Source organism: Antechinus flavipes, chromosome 4 (genome assembly GCF_016432865.1).
Source record: "Antechinus flavipes isolate AdamAnt ecotype Samford, QLD, Australia chromosome 4, AdamAnt_v2, whole genome shotgun sequence".
NCBI classification, from domain to species: Eukaryota; Metazoa; Chordata; class Mammalia; order Dasyuromorphia; family Dasyuridae; genus Antechinus; species Antechinus flavipes.
In genome coordinates this window covers 137,193,194-137,215,134 of record NC_067401.1, presented here as the reverse complement: position 1 = coordinate 137,215,134, position 21,941 = coordinate 137,193,194, and the positions used below count along the sequence as shown (strand labels likewise).

The window sequence follows — 21,941 nt, the reverse complement described above, 5'->3', positions numbered from 1 at the left end:
TTCGTCTAGACCACTCAGCCTCCATCCCTTCAGGACAAAATCAGAGGCATCTTGAGTTAAGTTTTTATTGAACACTACCCGGCGCAAGTTTCCCGTGTCCCGTTTACTGTATTTTACTAACCCATTAAACTCAGGATGAGCTCTGATTTCAAGCGGGGTAGCTGCTGGACTGGTCCCTCATTCTCTTCCGTTGTTGTTGTTTATTTATTTATTTATTTTTTGGTGGGGAGAGAATTTTTCTTCAGTTATTAAGGAAACAAGGGAGGCCGAGCTTTGGGTACTGTCAGTCCCGCTCCACCCAAAATAAGCGCAGTAAATATTTTAAAAGCCAGGTCACTCATTCCCCCCTCCCCAAATTCCTCACTTTGTGTCTCTGTGTATGTCTCTATCTCTTCTTTCATTAGCTCATTCCGTTTTTCTTCAATCTCAAACGACTCAGCTTTTAAACAAGAATAAATTCATATTTGAGTAGCTTGGGGAAAGGAAAGGAGGCCTTGACAGGGTGGGAGAGTGAGGAGTAGGAGTGTGAAGGAGCGGAAACCATCTATTTTTTAATTATTCCTTAGGATCTCTCCGGCTGCTCTCCAGGCTGGGGTCCTTTCCCTTTGCGACCCGCCAGGGGAGAGTGCTGAGCAGTCAGAGTCCCTCCAACGAAGCTCACAGCTCTCTCCGCCCGTTCCCCCACCCCCGCCCATGTTGAGAGTTTAAACCCCCCTTCCTCCAAACGGGGGGGACCCCGGGCGGCCGGCGGCTCGGGCTGAGGTTACGTGGTCGCTGGAGCCCTGACGTGTTGCCACATTGCATAAAACAATTCATCCTTGATATGGAATGCAGCGCGGATGACAGCGGGAGCGCAGCCCCCTCGCTCGATTGATTTACGTCGAAGCTGACGCTTTATCAGGCAGTCGGAAAAACTTTGACCAATCATTTTGCAAGAAGCGCCGAGCCCGGCTGCTCAACTGTACTTTGTTGGCTGAGAAGTTGAGCAGGGGGTGGGGGTGGGTGGGTGGGGGGTTGGGGGGTCGCGTCCAAACCCTCAGACCTGTCCTGTAGCCACCTCTCCCGATATAGGGCGCCTCCGCGCTAGCGCTTCCCTTCCCTGAAAACGCTCCCTGTATAATGTCTGAGAATGTCCATTTCTGGGACGCTTAGCAGTTATTATGTTGACTCGATCATAAGTCACGAGAGTGAAGACGCGCCTCCAGCCAAGTTTCCTTCCGGCCAATACACGAGTCCTCGCCAAGCCGGCCACGCGGAGCATCTCGAATTCCCCTCCTGTAGTTTCCAGCCCAAAGCTCCTGTCTTCAGCGCCTCGTGGACGCCTCTGAGCCCTCACTCGTCGGGGAGCCTCCCTTCTGTCTACCACCCGTATATCCAACACCAGAGCGTCCCGCCTTCGGAGAGCAGGTATCTCCGCACCTGGTTGGAGCCGGTGCCCAGGAGCGAGGGGGGGCCGGGGCAGCCCCTGGTGAAAGCCGAGCCGCTGCTGGGGGGCTCAGGGGAGCTCCTTAAGCAGGGCACCCCGGAGTACAATTTAGAAACTTCGTCCGGAAGGGAAGCTATCCTATCTAATCAAAGACCCGGCTACGGAGACAATAAACTTTGTGAAGGAAGCGAAGACAAAGAGAGGCCTGATCAAAGTAAGTTATAAAAAGTGAGGAAATGCCAAGGCAGCTAGAGAGCGAAGGGTGGGAGGGAAGAGGTGGGGAGTTGGGAGGGAGGTAATAAACCCCGGACAATGTAAAGTTACAACGGTGTCGGGCGGAGAGAGTGAGAAGGAAGGAGGGCGGGATACTCGGAAGTGGGGCAGGCCAACTACCCTGGGAGGCGGGAAAGGGGGTAGATGTGGCAGTCCCCTTAAAATTCTAGGAGGAGCTTTGTCCAGGCTATAAGCACAAGCTGGACCAGTTTTCCGAGTTTTCTTTTCCCTTTCTTTTTTCTTTCCTTTCTCTCCCGTGCTCGAAGGCGGGGAGCTGCTGGCTGGATTGGAGCGAAGTTGGAGGGGGAGAGGGCCACTGAACTGGCAAGGAGAGAGTCAGGGACCAGGGGGAGCAAAACAAGACGTAAGGGGAAACTGGGAAGCTTCGAAGAGATCCCTGGCCCCGAGACTTAAGCTGTTAAGTTCGCTCTGACCGTGAAAGTGTGTGAATGGGAGGTTCTAGGGACAACTAGAGCGCTCGTATTTCTTAAATTAAATTCACTGTCGGTGAAATTAATATTTCTGAGATGCGCGCAAACAGTAAAAACAAATAGCTAAGAGGGGAAGGACTGGAAGGAGGGTGGGGCGCCTCATTAGGGTTTTATTTGAGATGCAACAGCTTGGTGAATTGTTCGAACTGGATCACGCGCCGCTTCCGTCCCCTGTTTGCGGGAGGGAAGGAGGAAAAGATGAAGGAAAAGGATAAAAACACAAGCAATAATAGTCCCAAGACTTCCGCCCTCCTCCCGTTCCAGTCTTTCCACAGTCTTTTCAGCTCCGCCTCGCCAGCTCCCCCTCCGGGCTGGGAGTTAATGTAGGCACGGCCGCAGCAAGCCTGGAAAGCCAGAAAGGAAGCCTCGCGCCTCCTGGATGTCTTCCTGGTCGCTCTGCGCTTGAGCCAGTCCACATAGTCCGTGCTTCTTTTTCAGCGGAGCATGATTCACTTTACCCAGCCCTAAACTTTTCCCTCAGGGGTGCCCCGCCCAGTGCCTCTGTGGGTTGTAGCATTACGTTTTATTTAGAACGCTTTGACACCTCAGGGAGCTTTTCTAAACTTCCCGGGACCTATAGCTCCTGGTACACAGGTCAAAATCCCAAATTTAGATTAAAGAGCTGATGGAGTTGACTGCGTGTGAGGAGGCTCAAGGGCAGCTCAACTTTTCTGAATATAACTTGTCTTGCATTGCTCCCCTTTCTCCCCGCCCCCCCAAAAAACCCTCCAGGAATATTCCTTTCCGAATTCTACAGTCTTTCAGAAGTAGCAAGTCCCCTGGTATTGCCCGCCTGTCCCCATTTTTGAGATTGAATAGGGGAAGTAAGGTAGGAGATACTTGGGCAAAAACCAAGCCTCTAAACAATAAACAAAGCGGAGACAAGATGTGACAAGGTTCTCTCTCTCTCTCCTTCTCTCTCTCTCTCTCTCTCTCTCTCTCTCTCTCTCCTCTCTCTCTCTCTCTCTCTCTCTCTCTCTCTCTCTCTCTCTCTCTCTCTCTCTCCTCTCTCTCTCTCTTCTCTCTCTCTCTCTTCTCTCTCTCTCCTTCTCTCTCTCTCTCTCTCTCTCTCTCTCTCTCTCTCTCTCTCTCTCTCTCCCTCCCTCCCTCCCTCCCTTTTCTCTCTGCCTCTGTCTTTCCGTTGGGACTAAGTATACAATTTACAGTTCTGGCTCCCCTCTGTCTGATTCCCCATGGTTTTTCCACGCCACAGTGGTCTGGAGAGGGATGGCAATAAGGGGTGGGGGCTCAGGAGGTGGCTCAGCAGGGTTAGAGTTGGGGTCAACTCTGTTGGAAAAGACGACCCCCCTCAGCCCTCTCTACTGAACAAATGTCCCCCTCGAACTGGCGGGACTGAAAGGGAAATAGTTCGTATTTAGGACACCCACACTGCCTCCCCCAAAGCCTCAAACTCGGCCTCGAAATCCCATTAAAGAGAGGGAGCAGCTTCGCCAGCATCAATTATTAACAGCTTTCTTCCTCTTTAATATTTAATGTTGCTCCATGTCCCAGCCCAGTCAATCACATTAAGGAAATAGCGCAGCAAATTGGTGAGACACGGTACTTATAGCGTCAGATTAACCGGATTATTTTAAAATATTCAGGGGATTCCATTTCGGGAGAGGAAACCAACCCAGATCGGCTGTTGTTCCCCACTGGTTCATCTTTTGTTTTCAAGAATTCGAAAAGAATCATAGGGAGAAGGGGACAGAGAAGAGGGTTGTCTCTTAATTTTTGTTTTGTTTCTTTTCCTCCTGATTCTTCTCCCCCTCTCTCCCATCTTTGCGCACAGTATGGCATTGGACAAAGTAGGTGTTCATGGGGGATGGGATAGGGAGAGACTTGAGACTAGGGCTCTGGCTCCCCCGCCCCACCCCTCCTCAATTTCCCTGAATATTTTCTCTGAACCTTGGCTTAACCAAACTCTGAGGCCTAGAGAGGCCAAGGTGAGAATATTGCAATCATAAGTTATTTCAGAGCCACCGGCAAAGTCGCGTGGGATGGAGTTGACAAATGGTTGCAATTGGAATGTGTGTGTCTATGTACTCGTGTGCCCCTGTGCCTGTGAATTTGGGTGTTCCTGTGTATGTTTTGACACTAACACACAAGTCCCCTGAGACTTGGCAGGAGCTCAGGGCAATTTCCATAAGGTGGTATTGAAGAGAACTCAGTTTTGTTCTGACCCCAAATCTCCGGCTCCCTGTCAAGCATATTACCCCCTTTTCTCTCATCTTGCCATGTCCTTTTACAGTTTTCTAATCCTGAGCAATATAGAAGAGAACTTTTTAATTCTATCCGGTTTAGAAAAAAGCTGTAGTCTCTTGGGAAGTGTTTGAGATTTGGGTTGGAGGAGAAAGAGGTAAGAGCTCGTTACCAGTCAAGAAAATCTGAACCAGATAAGTGTCATAAAGCACTATATAATCGTTGGCCGTCATTATTTATTATTAATTTCTTAATGGTCCATTTTAGGTGAATTCCCACTTCTAGGTGATGACTTGGAGTGAGGCGGGGAGGACAGATGAACAAACTGGGTATTTATTGTCCCCTTGAACTACTAAGGCCCTGAATGGATGTGAAGTACTGATAGAAGTGGGACAGGCCAGGGGCCATATCCTGAAACTATAAAGGTTGGGGGAATTGAGTCTCTTCCTGGCCATCTTTCTCTTCCTCTCTTTTGATTCTATCGCTCCTTCTCTTTCAGCCAATCCCTCTGCCAACTGGTTGCATGCCCGCTCCTCCAGGAAAAAGCGATGCCCTTACACCAAATACCAGACGCTGGAATTAGAGAAGGAGTTTCTATTCAATATGTACCTCACGAGGGACCGTAGGCACGAGGTGGCCAGACTCCTCAACTTGAGTGAGAGACAAGTCAAAATCTGGTTTCAAAACCGACGGATGAAAATGAAGAAAATGAATAAGGAACAAGGCAAAGAATAGACAGCTCGAGCCTCTCTACCCCCTTCCCACGCCCTCAACTTAGCCCCTCACTTCCATCGAATCTTATTTATAAGAGATGGTTAGCAACACAATGTTACCAGAGTTTCAATCATGTAAGCGGGGAGGGGGTTTCTTTCTATTGCAGATTTTATCTGCGCCCCAAACCTTTTTTCCTCCCTTCTCCTCCCTCTTTGGATTCTCCAGTTTCCTAGCTGAAGATGCTTTTGGAAACTCCAAGATAGAGCAGTAAAATTGGAGATAAGGAGCATATTTGGTTTAGAAAGTAGATGTAACCAGCTCAGATATTTTTAGCAGAATGGGAAAATATGTCCCAAACAGTCTGGCCGCCTCCTTCCATCCCTGCATTGAGTTAGAACACCAATTTTGCTGGCCACACAGAAACCCGCTCTTGGAGAACCTTTAATACATAAGCCCGATAGATGCCTGTATGATACACGAGTGAACACGAATGAAACACCGATCACATAATTCGAATTGCGGACTGCTCACAAACACACACTGTTCATACATAAAATATATAATCTACATATACAGCTCAACATCCCTAAACAAGCTTCCCTCAAATTGAACAAACGCAGGTATAGGGACGCACAATTATACTTAAAATCCTTGAAGGCTCTCCTTCCAGGATACAGTTCTGCAAAAAGATCTGGTGCAATCCCTGCCTTCTCGCGCCTCCCCTCCCTCCCCCAGGTACATCCTAAGAGTTGTTCTTAGAATCGAAGACTCATCTCTTCATACTTGCCCACAGAAAATCGCTAGTTTATTAGAACAAACACATATACCTACCAGAAAACGCTGCCCAGAGCTAGAAGCTGAGGTGGGGTGTGGTTAGAGCAAAGTGGGTCTTGTTCGAATTCACTGTCTCCAGATCCCTTACCTAGATCCCTTCCTGACATAGTCCTGGTATTTTTATGGTAAAACTAGAACTATTACCCGGTCCTTTCTTTCCATCTTCTTCTTCTCCATACCTTCATTTTTGTTTTTGTTCTGTATTGCGAAATGCCAGACCATGCCCTGCAGCCTTCTCAGTTCCGAGCACTTCTCTAGGCCCTGAACCTTGGAATACTCCAGTCCCAGCCCGGACAAACTGTCTAATTAATACCTTGGAGAGTAAACTCAGCTCCCTCTAGTCACTTCACCCGGCGCTCTATTCACCGAGGCAAGGCGGGAGACTCAGATTTGTAATTTATTGTGAATCGATTCCCTCCTCTCTCCCTTCCAAGAGGAACTGTGAATAACAAAACTCAGTTGTGAATTCAGTAAGGACCTGCAAAGGTCTTCTCTTTTCCCTTCATATCATTTTGTTTCTGGTCCAACATGCCCTCAAAAAGCCAGTGGAATCTGTGGACTCCCGAAGTTTCCTCTCGGAAGGAAATGGTTGGTCCCGCTGTATTCCATCTCGTCCTGGAAAAAGAATCCCGAGACCCTCTGAGCGGCGCAGAGGATCCGGACTCGGTCTCAAACTTGGGACCACCAGTGTACCAAGACGACTTCCCCTAGACCTAGTCCCGAGTGGAAAGGACAAATGGGAGTCTTCATAGAGACAAACTAATGCTTTTTTTCCCGTCCCCCTTCCGTCCCTCCCCATACTCGCATTCCCCAAACCGGGGTTTGGAGGAACCATCTCTCCTTGTCCCCCGGCTGCTCGAAGGGGAAACTCGCTTAGAACTTTTTGCTATGTCGGTGGGTGTTGTAATGTTGTGTCAGTGTTTGTGCTTTTTTAGGGGGTGATCCTGCCTCCGGATTTCGGTTGCCACTTATTTTGGGGAGGGGGAGGGGAAGAAGAGGGGAAGGGAGGGGGTAAGTATAGCTCTCAGAGTGTTCGTTTTGGAAGAAAAAAGAGGAAAGAATCCCCCCTCAAATATATATATATATATCTCAAAATAAATCTCTTTTGCGTGTATCTCTTGTTTCTCCTCTCACCCGCCTAAGACACTGCCTTGTTCCCGGGAAGACTGTTTGGGGATATTATCAGATTTCTCTGAGGTGGAATTGCCTTAACCTTATAGAAGGAGAGTTGGGGATCTATCTCTCCATTTCCACCCCCACCATTCCCACTCCTAGAAACGATGGGCTCTATATTTGCTTTCAGGAACTGAGCTTCTAAATTGGGAAGCCCGAGTTCTAATCCAGTAAAGGAGAGAAAGGAAAAGATATGAAAGAAATGGTTATGAGTTTGGGGGAGAGTTGAGTCTCTCTCTCTCTCTCTCTCTCTCTCTCTCTCTCTCTCTCTCTCTCTCTCTCTCTCTCTCTCTCTCTTTCTCTTTCTCCGCACCTACCCATATCTTTGCTCCAGGCATCCCTGCTGCTTCTCCCCAGTCTAAACCATTTTACTGGGACTAAAACAACTGCCTAAGTACCGACTTCCCTCTTTTTCCGGTTTCCTTCTTGTCTTGAACAAATCATGCCCGCGATAAAGAATGTCACCTTTAGGTAGTCATAGGTAAATAATTGCGGAGTAAATACTTAGGGCCCAGTAAAATTATTACCCTTCCAATGTAGAATCCTCATCCATAGGATCAACTGGGATTAGCTTTTCTTAACTAGTTTGCTGTAAGCGGGAATTCCTAGAGTCGGAAAAGGATTGTTTCTTCCAGATTTCCCTAGGAGGAAAACCATACTCTTCAGAAGATCCGTGGAATTATTCCAGTGCCCCATCTCTGTTCTCTAAGGGAAAAAAAAAATGAGGTCCCTACCAGGCCAAGGGTTTCTCATTTGGATTCATTTGGAAAAGTCCTCTCCTCGATCTGTCTTTCCTGTATCCTTTCTTCACTTAGTCTGCTTAGCTTTTTCAGAACATGAGATTTGGAGTGCTTTCTAAGGATGCCTTCTTTAAGATTTTTATTTTCCTTTGCTTTACCTCAACCACAAGCAGCAATCAGGAAGTGTACTCTTAGAAAGTATGAGAGACTGTGCTGGGAACTTGAAAGATCTATTTTTCTTTCCAGGACCCCTTTCGAGAACCATAGGTTTGGTTTCTTGAGGTTCTGTGTCCCCACTTTCTGTTGGACTTCGATTACCTCTCAATCTTGGAGCAATCACCACACCCATTCCTTCTAGCTAAAAGTTTGTAATTATTTTTGGTGTTGCTTCACTGCCTAGGTTGGTCTGACTTGGGTATACCAGAGAGTCTTGCATCTGACCTCAGTCCAAACTGCTAGTCGATCTGCTGATGCCAGCCCCTTTCTTTCTTTCTTTCTTTTTTTCTTTCTTTCTTTCTTTCTTTCTTTCTTTCTTTCTTTCTTTCTTTCTTTCTTTCTTTCTTTCTTTCTTTCTTTCTTTCTTTTTTTAAAACTCTCTAAGGGTTGTAAGGGGAGAGAGATAACCCAGGAATAAAGAGTCCAGAAAATTAAATGGCGGTCTACTCCCCTCAAACTAAGAAAAATAAATAAATGGGAATGAGAACTATATTAAGAGAGAGAAATCTGGAAGTCTGTGTTAAGGGATTTCCTTCACACCCTGTAGATATTCTAAGTAATAGAAAATACAGGCTTTTATTATATATCGTAGAAAATATATTACATGCATAGTAATTGGCCCCGGTCCTGCTGATGCGGCTCTGTGGTCGGCAGATAGCGCTGAGCTCTTCTCCACTGTGAGGAGAGCGGACATCAGCAGGAAACAGAGCTAGGGAACCAGAGAAAAGGGACTTCTCTGCAGTGGCGCCGGGGTCCTACGCATGGGAGGTGGCTACTTTGAAGGGGAAAACAAAGAAGGGAGAGAGATGACTTGTGAAGAGAAGAGATTGGGAAGTCACTTGTCACTGAAGAGAAGGAAAATACAGGGAGAGTGAGAGGGACGCAAAGAGACCCCGAGAGCGAATTCAATGCAGTGTGCGCTGCAGTAAAAGAATATGACCGCTATAAAACTTTATAGCGTAGAAATTTCTGAAGGTTAAGAAACTAAATAGCAGCAAAGCAAACAGTGAGCGGAAACTTTCCGGTTCTCCCAAATTAGCGCTGGGACTGAGGCAGGGGGTGGGGGTGGGGATGGGTAGGGGCAAAGACTACATCTGTGGATACCTCGAAGTTTCACACACACACATACTCAGGGTGGCGTAGGATGTGGGGTGAGAGGAGGGGGAAGGGAAAAGGGGCAACAAGGAAAAAAGAAAGGGGGGAGGAGAGAAGGGGACTGTTGTCACAGACGCTTTAGATATAGCATTCCGGACTCATCTCTTTGTTCTCTCCCCCCACCCCCCCACTCCACCTCCCACCCCTCTATCCCTTAGCAATTGCAGGCTCCTAGAATTGGGAGTCATAAACGGATACAAACACACACACACACACACACACACACACACACAAGTTAAGGCGAGACGTCTGGATCGGGACAGGCTCTGATCTATTTACAGCCCCTCTCCCCTCTCGTCCTCTCCGTCCCTTTTTCCCTATAGAAAGCCCAATTGTTTAGTCTCAGGGTCCGAAACAATTGTGTGGCTTTTCAAAAGCGTTCATTCCACACCGCCCACCCCCACCCCCCCACCCCTCAATCCTCGTATGGTCCATAAACGTTGCAGCACTGGATGCTTCCAGGCAGAAGGGGCGGGGGAGAGGATGAAGAGAAAACAGCTTATGTCTTCTTTTATTCATTCTCTCTCTCTCTCTCTCTCTCTCTCTCTCTCTCTCTCTCTCTCTCTCTCCCTGCTTATCCTCAAAACCTCATGAACCATTTCCTGATTTCAACACTTTCTCTTCCTTTCTCATTCCTCCTCCCTTTGCTGATAACGAAAGATTGTGGGTTGGTTTGTTTGTTTGTTTTCCTCCCCTTCCTTTCCCTTCTTTCTCCCGGCAATCAGGTTGGACTGCTGCCCCAGGTCGGACCTTGTCGAGGACAGACCGCTAGATGGAGCCCTTGCTCCATGCTAAAATCCCCGGAGCGCTGGCTCTAGGGCACCGAGGCTTTACCCAACACCTTAATCCCCCAGAAGCTAGTAAATTGTATATTTACTGAAAGTCATGAATCATTTGAACATAATGAAAATATCAGGTTAATTGTGATCTTTCCCAATTTTGTGTGTATATGTAACATACATACGTATATATAATATAAATATTTGTTCCTACCTTTCGTAGAAAATAAGGAATTACAATCCCACTAAGAGGAGAAATCTATCCCCGTTCTCCAAGAGGAAGGCTTGATAGGGGTCGATCAAATGTGTTTAAAATGGACATTAAACCACTAATAATGTGTTCAGATAAATGTGAGACAGCGGTTCTGAAATATAGGATTTTTTAGGGATATAAGTGAATGTCCTTCTATAAGAAGTAGAACAAGTGAAAATCAGTAGAGATAGGAGGAAGGTCCAGAGGTGTTAGAGAGAAGGCAGTTTCAGGATAAAGCTTGCCCTCTAGGATTCGGATGTGGGGCCTCCAAGCTGGCTGTAGGAAAGACAGGTTGAAAAGGAAAAAGGCTGAGTAACGATCTTTTCTTGAGGATCAGAGTAAAGGTGTTTGTGGGATACCCTCTGGAATTTTGTTCCTCTTGCAACAATGAAATTAGAGGAGTGCGTCTCTGGAATACAATGGATTTGAAATGTTTGCCTATTTTTGTACTCTGTCGGGCCACCTACTTACCTGCCTGCCTACCCACTTATCTATATAGATATAATAAGGTTCCTGAGGGCTTCAAATGGTTGTTCTTCCTGAAACTGAGGGGCAATCTAGACTTCTCTAGTTCCTATTTTGATGATGGGAACATAGGTGTTTGAAAATGTCCCTTTCCTTTTGTTTCTGTTTTTCTTAAATGTCTAAGTCTGTCCGATTTCATCAAGAAGAAATACTGAGCTATCTAGCTATTTGGGATACTTGGGAGGGATGGAGGAGAAGAAGCTATTGCTTTTTGCTACTTTAAGGTCAGAGTTCTTGATCTGGAAAGATCTGGGTTGGAAATATCCTCTGGGGTTACTATCCTCCTTGACTCCGCACGATCAGACTTGCCCGGCAATTCTGTTGCCCTTCCCCAATTTCAGTTCTATCCTACCCTACCCCGAGAGCGAAATGAGAAGGCTTTGACCGTACAGCATTGATTAGCACAGGAATTCCCGTGTCTCACTGCCCGAGTGAGGACACAGACTGAAAATTCAGTTTTTCCCTCAGCTTTACACCTCCCTAATAAATCTAGTCTCCATTGGGTGTTTATGAATTCTCTTCTCTCATTCTTCCTTGTTTTCTCTTATAATAGAAACATTTTCTTTTCTTTGGGAATCTGTGGTACAGTAGTGAGATGATTTAGGAGGAGCCTTCCCCGCTCATAGTGAATTCCTGCCTTGCTGGTGAGTTCACTCATGCCATAACCATAAAAAGCTTCCGAACTTGAAAAAAATGCTAACTTCCTATAACAGCTCCACTCTCAGCCTTTGCCCCCGAGTTTTCCCTGGCTCCCTTCTTTATCTGAGCCCTCTTTGTCTCCTCTCCTTTTCTCTGCTCCTTTTTGCCTCTCTCCCCCTTTCTCTTCTCTTTCTCCTATTTTCCAGAATCCACTATTGAGTTTCTCTTGGAAATTCTGCAGCAGCTTAAGTAGCAGGGGTATAGACATTTAGAATGAGATTAGCTGTGGATAGGGAGACGGAAAATGGGGGGGAGGCTCAAAGATGAGAGTAGCACTTCTTATTTAAAACCAAAGCGATAAGTGGGGAAAAAGAAGAATGTCCCAAAGACTCTGGAAAAAATACAGGCCTAAGCCAAGTTTGGAGAAGTGTACAAGAAGATATTTCATTTCAATTAAAACAAAAACGAAAAAGCTAATGTCTTGAATACAAATCCATTTATTTTACACACACCCCCCCCAAAGGCAAACGATCTCAAGAAAGAAATGGGCCGTCTGTCCAGAGCCAGGGCACCCCATGGTAGTCAGGGAGGAGGCAGAAAAAAGGCATATTGAATACCGATAGATCCTGGCCATTAGAACTGCACCCAGGCCTCCTTATAATACCTTTCGCAGAGCCGGGTTTTCTGGGCCAAGTGGAACCCGGCTGCAGACCTAAGATTAGAAGAATGTCCAAACTTCCTTCCTCTCTGTTTCCCAAACACACACCTTTCTTAACTCTAGGTCAGGAGGTGGCAGTGGCCTAGTTGATCTATTTTCAGGCCCCCTCCTAAATAAACCATCCCCTCCGCTTTACAGTCGGAGCTCAAAGCCGCCCCTAGTATTGAGTAATCGAGGTATAAGCTGGTAGCCAGTTCGGCATCAAAGCTGGATAAGAAGCTAGTACCTCAAAAGATAGCTGGTCCTTTCATGCCTTTGATATGTTGCTTTTGATTGGGGAGGGCTCCATTTCGGTTGGGTAATGTAATACGCATTATAAGAAAAGCCAAAAGTGGGGTGCAATTGAGAGAGACGAAAACAGTTCGGGAGATATGGGTGCCGGCCCTTGGTTTTTTTAGGGACTGGTGACAGTCCGCTTGTGCCATCTCAAATACAAAAAAATATGTCCCCTAAAAACGCTGACTGGGTCGGGGGAATCTGTACCCCCCCACACACACACCCCTCCCTTTCCCCCAGCCCATCCCCTCCTTATTTCCCCAACTCGGTGCTGAAATTGTGCAAAACTGCGGTGTCTGCAGTCGTGGGGCGAACTCTGCTCCGTGCTCCAGCGTCGGTAAAGTTTCTCCTTCTTTTCCCCACCTTCCCTCCCTCCTCTACCCTCCTCCAGCCCCTCCCATAGCTTGCCCTCTCTGGAGTATTTTGTATTTTTAAAAAGAAAGAAGGAAAGAAAGAAAAAGGGAGAAAAGCTGGGGGGGGTGAATACGTGGTATTGGGGGGAAGCGCAGTCCTGGGTCTGGAGGGAAGACCCCCCGGCTCCTGCAACGGGAAGGGGGCAAATCCCCTGCCAAAGTTGCAGATCGTGCCGGAAAAGCCATAATCATTTTAATTTCGCCATTGACACCCCCAACATCTAGCAATAAGGCGGAGGGGGCCGATCGAACCCACGATTTTATAGCTGTAGAGGAAGGAACTCGTAAAATGCTAACAGCTTTTATGCGCTGTGGTATAAACAACAACAACAGCCTCGGCTTTATGGCGTTTTATAGTTTGTTAAAGAGTTTACAGCCGTTTTTGGGGGCCCTATTACAAAGCCAATTCCCTCCATATGATAGTTAAACCTTTATCAATAATAAGGAAATTGATCATTAAAACCTTAAATATGACGACCTCGTTTGTTTTAAAATATGTTTAGGAGAAGAAGCTGTATGATTTGATAACTTGTATTAAAATACCAATTACATTTATAGGACCTTTTAAAACTCGGCGCAATTAAACCGTGTTCTTTTACAGTTTTCCAAAGCGACCCTGACATTTAGAAAGACTCCAACTGCCTCGTTAAAATCACGAAATTAACAGCGGGCCCTGACGCCTCCCAGTTTTTTTTCCCCTTTCCCTTTTCACGACTCCCCCACATCATTCTTTGGGGGTGGTCCTCGAAGGTATTTGATTTGTTGTGAGGCTAGATATATCTCATTAATGTAGGTAGTTAAACATATTTAATCCGTATTCTCTCTCTCTCTCTCTCTCTCTCTCTCTCTCTCTCTCTCTCTCTCTCTCTCTCTCTCTTTCTCTCTCTCCATCTTCTCCTTTTCTCTTCCTCTCCTTAAGTGTTTTTCCTCTCTCTCTCTCTCTCTCTCTCTCTCTCTCTCTCTCTCTCTCTCTCTCTCTCTCTCACCCTCCCTCCCTCCCTCCCTCTCTCTTGCTCTCGCCACCGCGCCGCGCTCGCTCGCTCGCTCAGTCCGGGAGGAGTACGGAGAAGCCAATAGGATGAGGGGTCTCTAATGGATGCAAATGATCATGAAAAGACAGTGCAAAATATGAAAGAACTCATTTGCAGGGAAGTAAATCACCGAAAACTGTTTATGAACTGCCGTCCCTTCTCCGAAATGTAAAGCGAGGAACTCTTTAAGTGGCGGTATATTTTTGTTTGGGGGGTGGGGGGGTGGGGGGGAGGGAGGGTGAGTCTTCGCTACCATGCAAGCTTAGATTTTTTTTTGACGATTATCCTGTCCTTTTATATTCCTGGAAATCACAACAAAGTGTTGCGGCTTCGAGATCTTCTTCGCCTTTTCTTTTTTTTTTTTTTTTTTCCCCTTTTCTTCCTTTCCCTCTCCTTGCCTGGTGAGGGGCACTAGAGCCGGTGATTCGTGTTTTTTTTTTTTTTTTCTTTCTCTCCCTCCCTTTCCCCCTCCCCACCCCCTCCCCAATAACCCCCAACACCGACGCCGCCACCAAAAATTCAATAAAATGAGCTCCTATTTCGTCAACTCACTGTTCTCCAAATACAAAACTGGGGAGTCCCTGCGCCCCAACTATTATGACTGCGGGTTCGCCCAGGATCTGGGCGGAAGACCCACCGTGGTGTATGGACCCAGTACCGGAGGCAGCTTCCAGCATCCGACGCAAATTCAGGAATTCTATCACGGGGCGTCTTCTCTCTCCACATCCCCGTATCAGCAGAACCCGTGCGCGGTGGCTTGTCATGGGGATCCGAGCAACTTCTACGGTTACGACCCGCTGCAGAGACAGACGCTCTTCGGGGCCCAGGACTCGGACCTGGTGCAGTATGCCGACTGCAAGCTCGCCGCCGCCAACGGCCTGGGGGAGGAAGCGGAGGGCTCGGAGCAGAGTCCTTCTCCTACGCAGCTCTTTCCTTGGATGCGACCGCAAGGTGAGGCTGCGGAAGAAGCAAAGAGTGAGGCGGGTGGGGAGGCAAGAAGGTCGGGCCGGCACACGGTAAAGAGCTGGGAAAAACAGCCAGTCAAGGGGTACCAAGCCGGGGAAGGGGAGATTTTGTGAGTGCATGCGTGTGTTTTTACTAAAGAGTTAAAAGACATTTCCTGAATCCATAAACCCCCCAACCTTTCTACTGCTTTTCTTCTTCCATCTATTTTTGTAAACTGTTTTATAGGGCTAATGGAGACAGGGTGATGGGAGTGGGGCTTGGGGGTGTGTGTGTGGAGGACTCTCAACTTTTGCACTTGTAAATTGCTTTATAGTTTAATTGCCCTGAAGAAACTTTTCTTCTCAGGGTAGAGGCTCTGGGGGCTTTTCAAGGTGGGTCTATTACCCCCCTCTTTTTTTTATTTTCTCCTCTCCACCTCCTTTTTCCCAAGGTTTATGACGCATTTAAATGATTAGAACCCCCATAGTCCTGCCCAAAGAGGGCTCTGGGCAGTGTGTGTGGAGAGATGTCCCCCTTTTTTCTCCCACTTCTTTTGACTCCGTTGTATCTGACCCCCCCTCACCCCAGATGAATCTCCTACTCCCCTCTGCTGACCGTTGCCTCCACCCCTTTCCCCCTGCCCATCTCCCCCCACTCCTTGTCGAGTGTAAGATTGTCTTTATTGTACCCTTCTCCTAGCCTGTTTCACGTATCTTTCAACCTTCTCTTCCTCTCTCCCCCCTCCCATCCTCCATTTCCACCTCCCCTCCCCTTTCTCTCCGCTCTTTCCCCACTCCCAGCAGCCGCCGGACGCAGGCGAGGCAGACAAACCTACAGTCGCTACCAGACACTGGAGCTCGAGAAGGAGTTTCTGTTTAATCCCTATCTGACTCGCAAGCGGCGGATCGAGGTGTCGCATGCCCTGGGACTGACAGAAAGACAAGTCAAAATCTGGTTCCAGAACCGGAGAATGAAGTGGAAAAAGGAGAACAACAAAGATAAGTTTCCCAGCAGCAAGTGCGAGCAGGAAGAGTTGGAAAAACAGAAAATGGAACGGGCCCAGGAGGCGGAGGAAGAGGGGGAAGGACAGAAAGCAGACAAAAAATAGGCTTTGCCGACAGACTGCGAGAGACGGTGGATGAAATGGTCGTGCGACACCCCTTCCCTTCCCTTCCTTTCCCTTCCGTAGCGGCGCCAGGGAGCCAGCAAGCCCAACTACACCATTCTGTCCCCCACCCCCATCCCGTTCCTAGTCACCCCGCTCTGGCTGTATGCATCACCTTTCCTGATCGACCTTTGATACAAGCGAACTATATGCAAAGAGCAAGTTATTATAAGCAGGTTAGCAGTGAGGCAGCTTTCTCCGCCTATGCCCGTTGTTTCTAGTGGTAGTGTATCGTACTAGCTTCTGTATACCATAACTGTGAGTTCTCTTTGAGTTTCTTCCTTTTCTCTAAACGGGGCCAAAAAAATTATTAGAAAAAATAACATAAAGGCCTCCCCCCGCTTTCAATGCTAGAGTCCCTTCTGTAAAAATTGGCATTGTGCAATTATGATTTTTTCTTTTCGTGGTTCTTTGTATTGACTGAGGTATCTATTTCTGATAAGTCATCCCAACAACATGAAACTGCCTATTTATGCTGTAGTTATCTGTCTCTCTATCCCCATCTCTCCCCGTCTTCATTGCCTCGATCCTTCCTTCTCCCCCTCCTCTTTCCCCCTTCCCCGCCTCCTTCTCGCTCGCTTTCTTTATTTCTCCCTTTGGTTGACAATTTCGTCTTAAGTGTTTCTCAAAAGAGGTTACTTTAGTTAGCATGCGCACAGTGGAACAATTGTTAAAGTGTTCTTAGGTTTACTGTGAAGAGAATGTATCCTGTATCCGTGAATTGCTTTATGGGGGGGAGGGGGGGCTAATTATATATTTTGTTGTGCCTCTATACTTTGTTCTGTTGTCTGCGCCTGAAAAGGGCGGAAGAGTTACAATAAAGTTTACAAGCGAGAACCCGTGACAAGACGGGGGCTGCTCTGTATCATTCACTCCAGGATGCCTCAGAGAGCTAGGGGGACCCAGGCAGGGGGCTTGGCCAGCGGCGCCCAGTCCCAGGAACAGAGGAGGCGGGGGAAGTGGGGGAGGGTGAAAGGGGGACTGGAGGCAGGTGGTGGGAGCCTTGGGGCCTGAGGGGGATTTGGGGTGAGGGAATCGTTCTGTTTGATTGGAAAGCTGTGGGACTTTTGGGAAAGGGTGTGTGGTGTGAGCCAAGGGAATTCTTCTCCCTATTTCCTCTTAGGCCCCCGGGTTTGCCCTCCTGCCCCCTGAGAAGGAGGCTACTGGGATGGCCTGTGGAACATTGGGGATTGTATCTGCGGTGTCTCCCCCCCCCCCCTTTGTCTAAGTATTTGTCCTCTGTGTCTATGTGTCTGTATAGCCAGAGGGCCAAGAAGGTGGCAGAGAGGGAGGCCCCAGATACACAGAGATATTTCCATTTTCCGAGAGTTGAGGAAGACAGTTGTGGAGGGAGGGAGACAAACAAGGGAGATATTTCCCCACTTCTTCTCCTTCTCAGGGAACAGGTACTTTCCTAAGGCTCGGAGATCTGTGCCCTATGCTCAGAGCAGCAGCTGGCTGGCCGCTTCCCTTCAGCTCTAATGTTCCTGAGAACAGAGCCTTTCTGCATGCCTTGTGGAACAAGGGGATCAGTATGTTCAGGACTTCCCTCCTCACTTCCCCCCACCCCGCTTTTCTTTTTCTTTTTCTTCTTCTCTCTCTTCTTAACATTTTCTACATGAAAACCGAGAACTGGTGCTTTAACTCAGCCCAATGCCCGTGGCCCGGAATACATAAATATAGCGTTGAATGGCATTAAAAAAAAAAAAGAATGAAATATTGGTTATCAATGGATTCATTTGTCTGGAGGGAAGATGGAAGAATGGGGAAGGGGACGCTCCGGGATGGCCTTCCCCTTGGCCCCCCCCCCCTTCCCCTCCCAAGCTTCGGAGAGAGGAGAATCGGTATCAACTCCCCCAAAGACAGAGAGATTTTCGTCGGGATCAATAAAGATCTAAGAGTTGCTTTTCGCGTCCATTCGTCTCCCTCTGCTTTCTGTTCCTAACTGGTGGTCGGGGAGGGAGGGATGGATAGCTCCCCGTGCCCGACGTTCGAGTGTGTGCGTGAGTGTGCATGAAGGTGCCTCCGTGTGTGTGTGTGTGTGTGTGTGTGTGTGTGTGTGTGTGTGTGTGTGTGTATGTCTGGGTCTCTCCCAGCCCAGCTTGGGCTCGCACCCCATCTTCTGGGGCTCTCCAGAGCCCTCACCTTGTCCCCAGAACCCGGGCGGCGGCCCCCGCGCGCCCCCTCCCGGGGCCCCTTCGGCCGGGCCCGGGTGCAGAGGGCTAGGGCTCTCCATTCATTATTGATCATATTTTATAAACCCAACGCCACCACAATTTTTTCCACATTACCGGGAGCCGTGGGGAGGCTGGCCGGCCATTGGAGGAGGCCCCGTCACGTGGGCGGGAGTCACGTGGCCCACCGAGGAAAAAGGGGGTCCTTTTTGGTGTAAATCTGGACTCTAATTCCGTAATATATCAAGGAATCTCGTAAAACCGACACTAAAACGTCCCTGCCTACAAATCATCCGGCCAAATTATGAGTTCATTGTATTATGCGAATGCTTTATTTTCTAAATATCCAGCCGCAAGTTCGGTTTTCCCTCCCGGAGTCTTCCCCGAACAAACTTCTTGCGCTTTCGCACCCAACGCCCAGCGCCCGGGCTATGGAGCGGGCTCGGGCGCCTCCTTCGCAGCCTCCATGCCGGGCTTGTACCCCAACGGGGGGGGGATGGCAGGGCAGAGCACGGCTGGCGTCTACACGGCCGGCTACGGGCTGGAAACGGGTTCCTTCAACATGCACTGCGCGCCCTTTGAGCAAAACCTCTCGGTGATGTGTCCCGGCGATTCTGCCAAGGCAGGCGGCGGCAAGGACCAGAGGGAGTCCGACTTGGCCGCGGAAAGTAATTTCCGGATCTACCCGTGGATGCGGAGCACAGGTAAACCTCCAATGCAAGGAATCAAAATGAAATAAGGAAAAAAAAACTACCCCAATTCCCATCCCATCCCTGGACCCCCACCCTCCTTTTCCTCTCCCTTTCTCACCCTCCCCCAAAGAGAGGTTGTCTTCTTACACCTCCAACCACCCCATTCACCGCCCTCCCTGTCCTGTTGTCTACTGGAGCCTGAGCTGCTTTTCTTCGGCTGCAGGATAGATCCTTCCTAAGAGTCCCTCAAATCTCGACCCTGGACTGAACTTCCAATTCGTATATATCTCCCGCACCGTTTAGGGCCTTTTGCCCTTCCAAGCGGACCGCTCTCCTCTCCAAGGTTCCCGAGCCCCTTAGCTCACCGCTTTCCTCTATCCCCCCCCCCCCCATTCCTGCCTTTTAAGCTTTAAATATTAATCAGCTGCGCCAGGACTGGCTCGGGGGAGGCAGTTTGTCTGGGTGAGAAAGACTGGGGTTTGTAGAAATAATAGCCATTAGGTTCCCCCTCCCCTCAGCAGTCCCAGTCTCCCACCCACCCCATTTCCCTGTTGGTGATTTCATCTTTCTGGGTGTGTCGCTCACCCCCTATCTTGAAAGGGTAGGGGGAGGGGAGGGGAAAGGAGAATGGAAAGCTCAGAGACAAGCCTCCCCCCCCTTCCAGCCAACCATTCTCACCCATTATTCTAATTTTGATGGGTGTCAGGGTAATTAGAGGTAGGTTCCCTAAAACGTGATAGAGGAAGTTAAGGAAGGCCCAGGACAAGGAGGAATAAGAAAAGGAGGCTTAGATCCACTTGGGGACCAGGCAGTTTGAGAGGAAGTGGGAAAATGAGAAACATAAGGAGGGGCCACCCTCCATGAATTTGGGGCAGAAGGGAAATTAGAAGCCTCCCAGAGTCAACCATCATCCTTGAAGTCTCAGGTGTATTTCTGCCGTCTCATTCATTCCGGCCTGGGAGGTACTGTCAATTACAGCGAAGAAATAAATGGCCAACAAGTTTGCCACTTTCATTAAAAGAAAGAAACCTGCCAGCTATAGAAGCTAAAGTCAATGAACAAAACTGGTCCCCAGGAAAATTTCCAACAACAGACCAAGTAAGGAGGATAGCCCCAGGGGGCTGAGGGGAGCTCATTCATTCCTGGAAAGCTCAATTCTTGGAGGGTCTTGCTCAATCATCCTCTCCCTAGCCCCACACTACTCAGAAAAGGTCAGTGTTGGAAACTTCATTGACTTCCTTACTGGGGAGAGCTTGGGTTCTTGATTATCTTGTTTTTGAGGAGCTACCTGGGGCCGAGCCTAAGAGTATGTTGGGGGCAAGATTGGGAAACTTAAAGATCTGGCCTTGGCCACTTTGACATCACTGTTCCCTGTTTGGTCAAACTTGCAATTCCTAGATAATTATTGGTGGTCAGATTCTCCATTACCTGCTTTATAATTCATCTGTTTTTACAGTTGATTTATCAAAGCCTGAATTTTTCTGCTCATAAACATTCCAGCTGGCTTTTATCTGACTTTAAATTAGGGATTCTTGGTCCCTTCTATTACCCCCTACATCCTTTGCAAATTCCTGGCCCAAAGACCTCCCTTAACCCAACCCCAACTACACCTCCCTCAAAGGGACTTAAATCTTTAGGATAACTGGGTATGTATACTGAGGAGAGGAACTCTGCCTAGACTTGTAAGATCTCCCCTATCTTGTCCATTCACCTTCCAAAAAGAATACTTAACTGTTCTAGGCTGCTCTCCCTGTCACTCCATCTTCCCCAGGCTCAGCTCACAACAGTGATTTCTTTGGAGTGCTCCACTGGGAGAGTTGGCATCTGGGGAGAGTGAGAGGCCTGGCAAAACCTTTCCCTGAAATAGCTACTGGAAAATAATCATAATAAACCCAATGCAAACCAACTCCAGTCTTCCATCTGTCATTCTTTCCTTCTGAACTCAGCTTTCATCTCTCTTCTCAACAAACTGCAGGGCTGAGGAATAAGCCCAGGAAACTTTGGACTCCTTTTGTCTATTCTTGTCCTCAAGGAGAAAGAAATACATATTGTGAACTTGTAGCTTCCTTCCCTAGAAACTCTAATTCTGAGGATCCTTTCTCTGACCTTTTAGGTTTCTCCTAAAACTGCAGACTGCAGGAAAAATCGAGGCCTCTGAATCCCAGAGAGAGGAGAAAGAATCTGGAAAAGAATCCTTATTTCCAAGTGTTGATGGACTCCCCATAAAAAGAGGGGTTTGCGCAAAATAAATCCCTTGCCTGGGATAAATTAGACCTTCCCAGGATGTCTCTGGGAGAAAGATTCACCGATTATCTGAATAAAATGGGAGTCTTTCCTTGCCTCATTTGTGGTCTGTAGAAATGCCTATGTGCCTTTGGTAATAGAGGGAAGTTTGGAGGAAATTAACTGGAGTTTTCAGAAAGTGGATTTTAGTGCAGGAGGGTCAGGTCTGAATTCTGCCCCATTATGAATTAAAAGTTCGAGTTTTCTGATGGGGTGGGTTTAGGCATAAAAAAAGCACCTGAGCAGTTTCCATAGCTGATCCCCCCCTTTTTTTCCCCACGATTGTCTTAGGGACAGACCGAAAAAGAGGCCGACAGACGTATACCCGATACCAGACCCTGGAGCTGGAGAAGGAATTTCACTACAATCGTTACCTAACCCGGAGGAGACGGATCGAGATTGCCCATGCCCTGTGTCTGACCGAGAGACAGATCAAAATCTGGTTCCAGAACCGACGGATGAAATGGAAAAAGGAGAACAAGACCACCTGCCCTACCTCCAATAACCAGGATAAACCAGAGGCTGAGGAAGATGAGGAGGAGTGAGAGAGAGAGAGAGAGAGAGAGAGAGAGAGAGAGAGAGAGAGAGAGAGAGAGAGAAAGGGGGGCAAAAAAGGAAGGGGAGAGAGAGAGAGAGAGAGAGAGAGAGAGAGAGAGAGAGAGAGAGAGAATTCACTTCATAAAATGAAACAGGAAAAAAAAATTGATGAAGAAAAAAAAAGACTATTTAAAGGGAGAATGTAAGAGAGAGTGTGAAAGAGAGAGATCAACCTTTATGGTTTCTTAACACTGAAAAAAATACTACCTATATTAAAGTCCATTCTG

General features: G+C 47.9%; 3 protein-coding genes across 4 annotated transcripts; all 3 read left to right on the top strand.

The window, feature by feature from the left end:
- Positions 1-994: 994 nt before the first annotated feature.
- HOXB9 (homeobox B9) lies at positions 995-7,044 on the top strand. The gene is made up of 2 exons (XM_051994731.1): positions 995-1,640; positions 4,892-7,044. The coding sequence occupies exons 1-2, from the start codon at positions 1,130-1,132 to the stop codon at positions 5,125-5,127; spliced, it is 747 nt and encodes a 248-aa protein (XP_051850691.1). The 5' UTR covers positions 995-1,129; the 3' UTR covers positions 5,128-7,044.
- Positions 7,045-13,823: 6,779 nt separating this feature from the next.
- On the top strand, positions 13,824-16,815 carry HOXB8 (homeobox B8). Of its 2 annotated transcripts, none has more exons than XM_051994733.1 (2): positions 13,824-14,809; positions 15,607-16,815. In XM_051994733.1, the coding sequence occupies exons 1-2, from the start codon at positions 14,386-14,388 to the stop codon at positions 15,909-15,911; spliced, it is 729 nt and encodes a 242-aa protein (XP_051850693.1). In that variant the 5' UTR covers positions 13,824-14,385; the 3' UTR covers positions 15,912-16,815. The 2 variants fall into 2 exon arrangements, with proteins under 2 accessions (XP_051850693.1, XP_051850692.1); XM_051994732.1 differs by having other exon boundaries at positions 15,604-16,815.
- Positions 16,816-18,309: 1,494 nt separating this feature from the next.
- Positions 18,310-21,676, top strand: HOXB7 (homeobox B7). Its single transcript, XM_051994737.1, has 2 exons — positions 18,310-18,846; positions 21,409-21,676. The coding sequence occupies exons 1-2, from the start codon at positions 18,447-18,449 to the stop codon at positions 21,660-21,662; spliced, it is 654 nt and encodes a 217-aa protein (XP_051850697.1). The 5' UTR covers positions 18,310-18,446; the 3' UTR covers positions 21,663-21,676.
- Positions 21,677-21,941: the final 265 nt, after the last annotated feature.

What these genes read in the sequence shown, in the direction of transcription:
- HOXB9 (XM_051994731.1), top strand. Translation starts at nt 1,130, where the DNA reads ATGTCCATTTCTGGGACGCTTAGCAGTTATTATGTTGACTCGATCATA. An exon ending in CAAAGAGAGGCCTGATCAAA is followed by an intron (nt 1,641 to 4,891) that starts GTAAGTTATAAA and finishes CTTCTCTTTCAG; the next exon opens with CCAATCCCTCTGCCAACTGG.
- HOXB8 (XM_051994732.1), top strand. Translation starts at nt 14,386, where the DNA reads ATGAGCTCCTATTTCGTCAACTCACTGTTCTCCAAATACAAAACTGGG. An exon ending in TCCTTGGATGCGACCGCAAG is followed by an intron (nt 14,810 to 15,603) that starts GTGAGGCTGCGG and finishes CCCCACTCCCAG; the next exon opens with CAGCCGCCGGACGCAGGCGA.
- HOXB7 (XM_051994737.1), top strand. Translation starts at nt 18,447, where the DNA reads ATGAGTTCATTGTATTATGCGAATGCTTTATTTTCTAAATATCCAGCC. An exon ending in CCCGTGGATGCGGAGCACAG is followed by an intron (nt 18,847 to 21,408) that starts GTAAACCTCCAA and finishes CGATTGTCTTAG; the next exon opens with GGACAGACCGAAAAAGAGGC.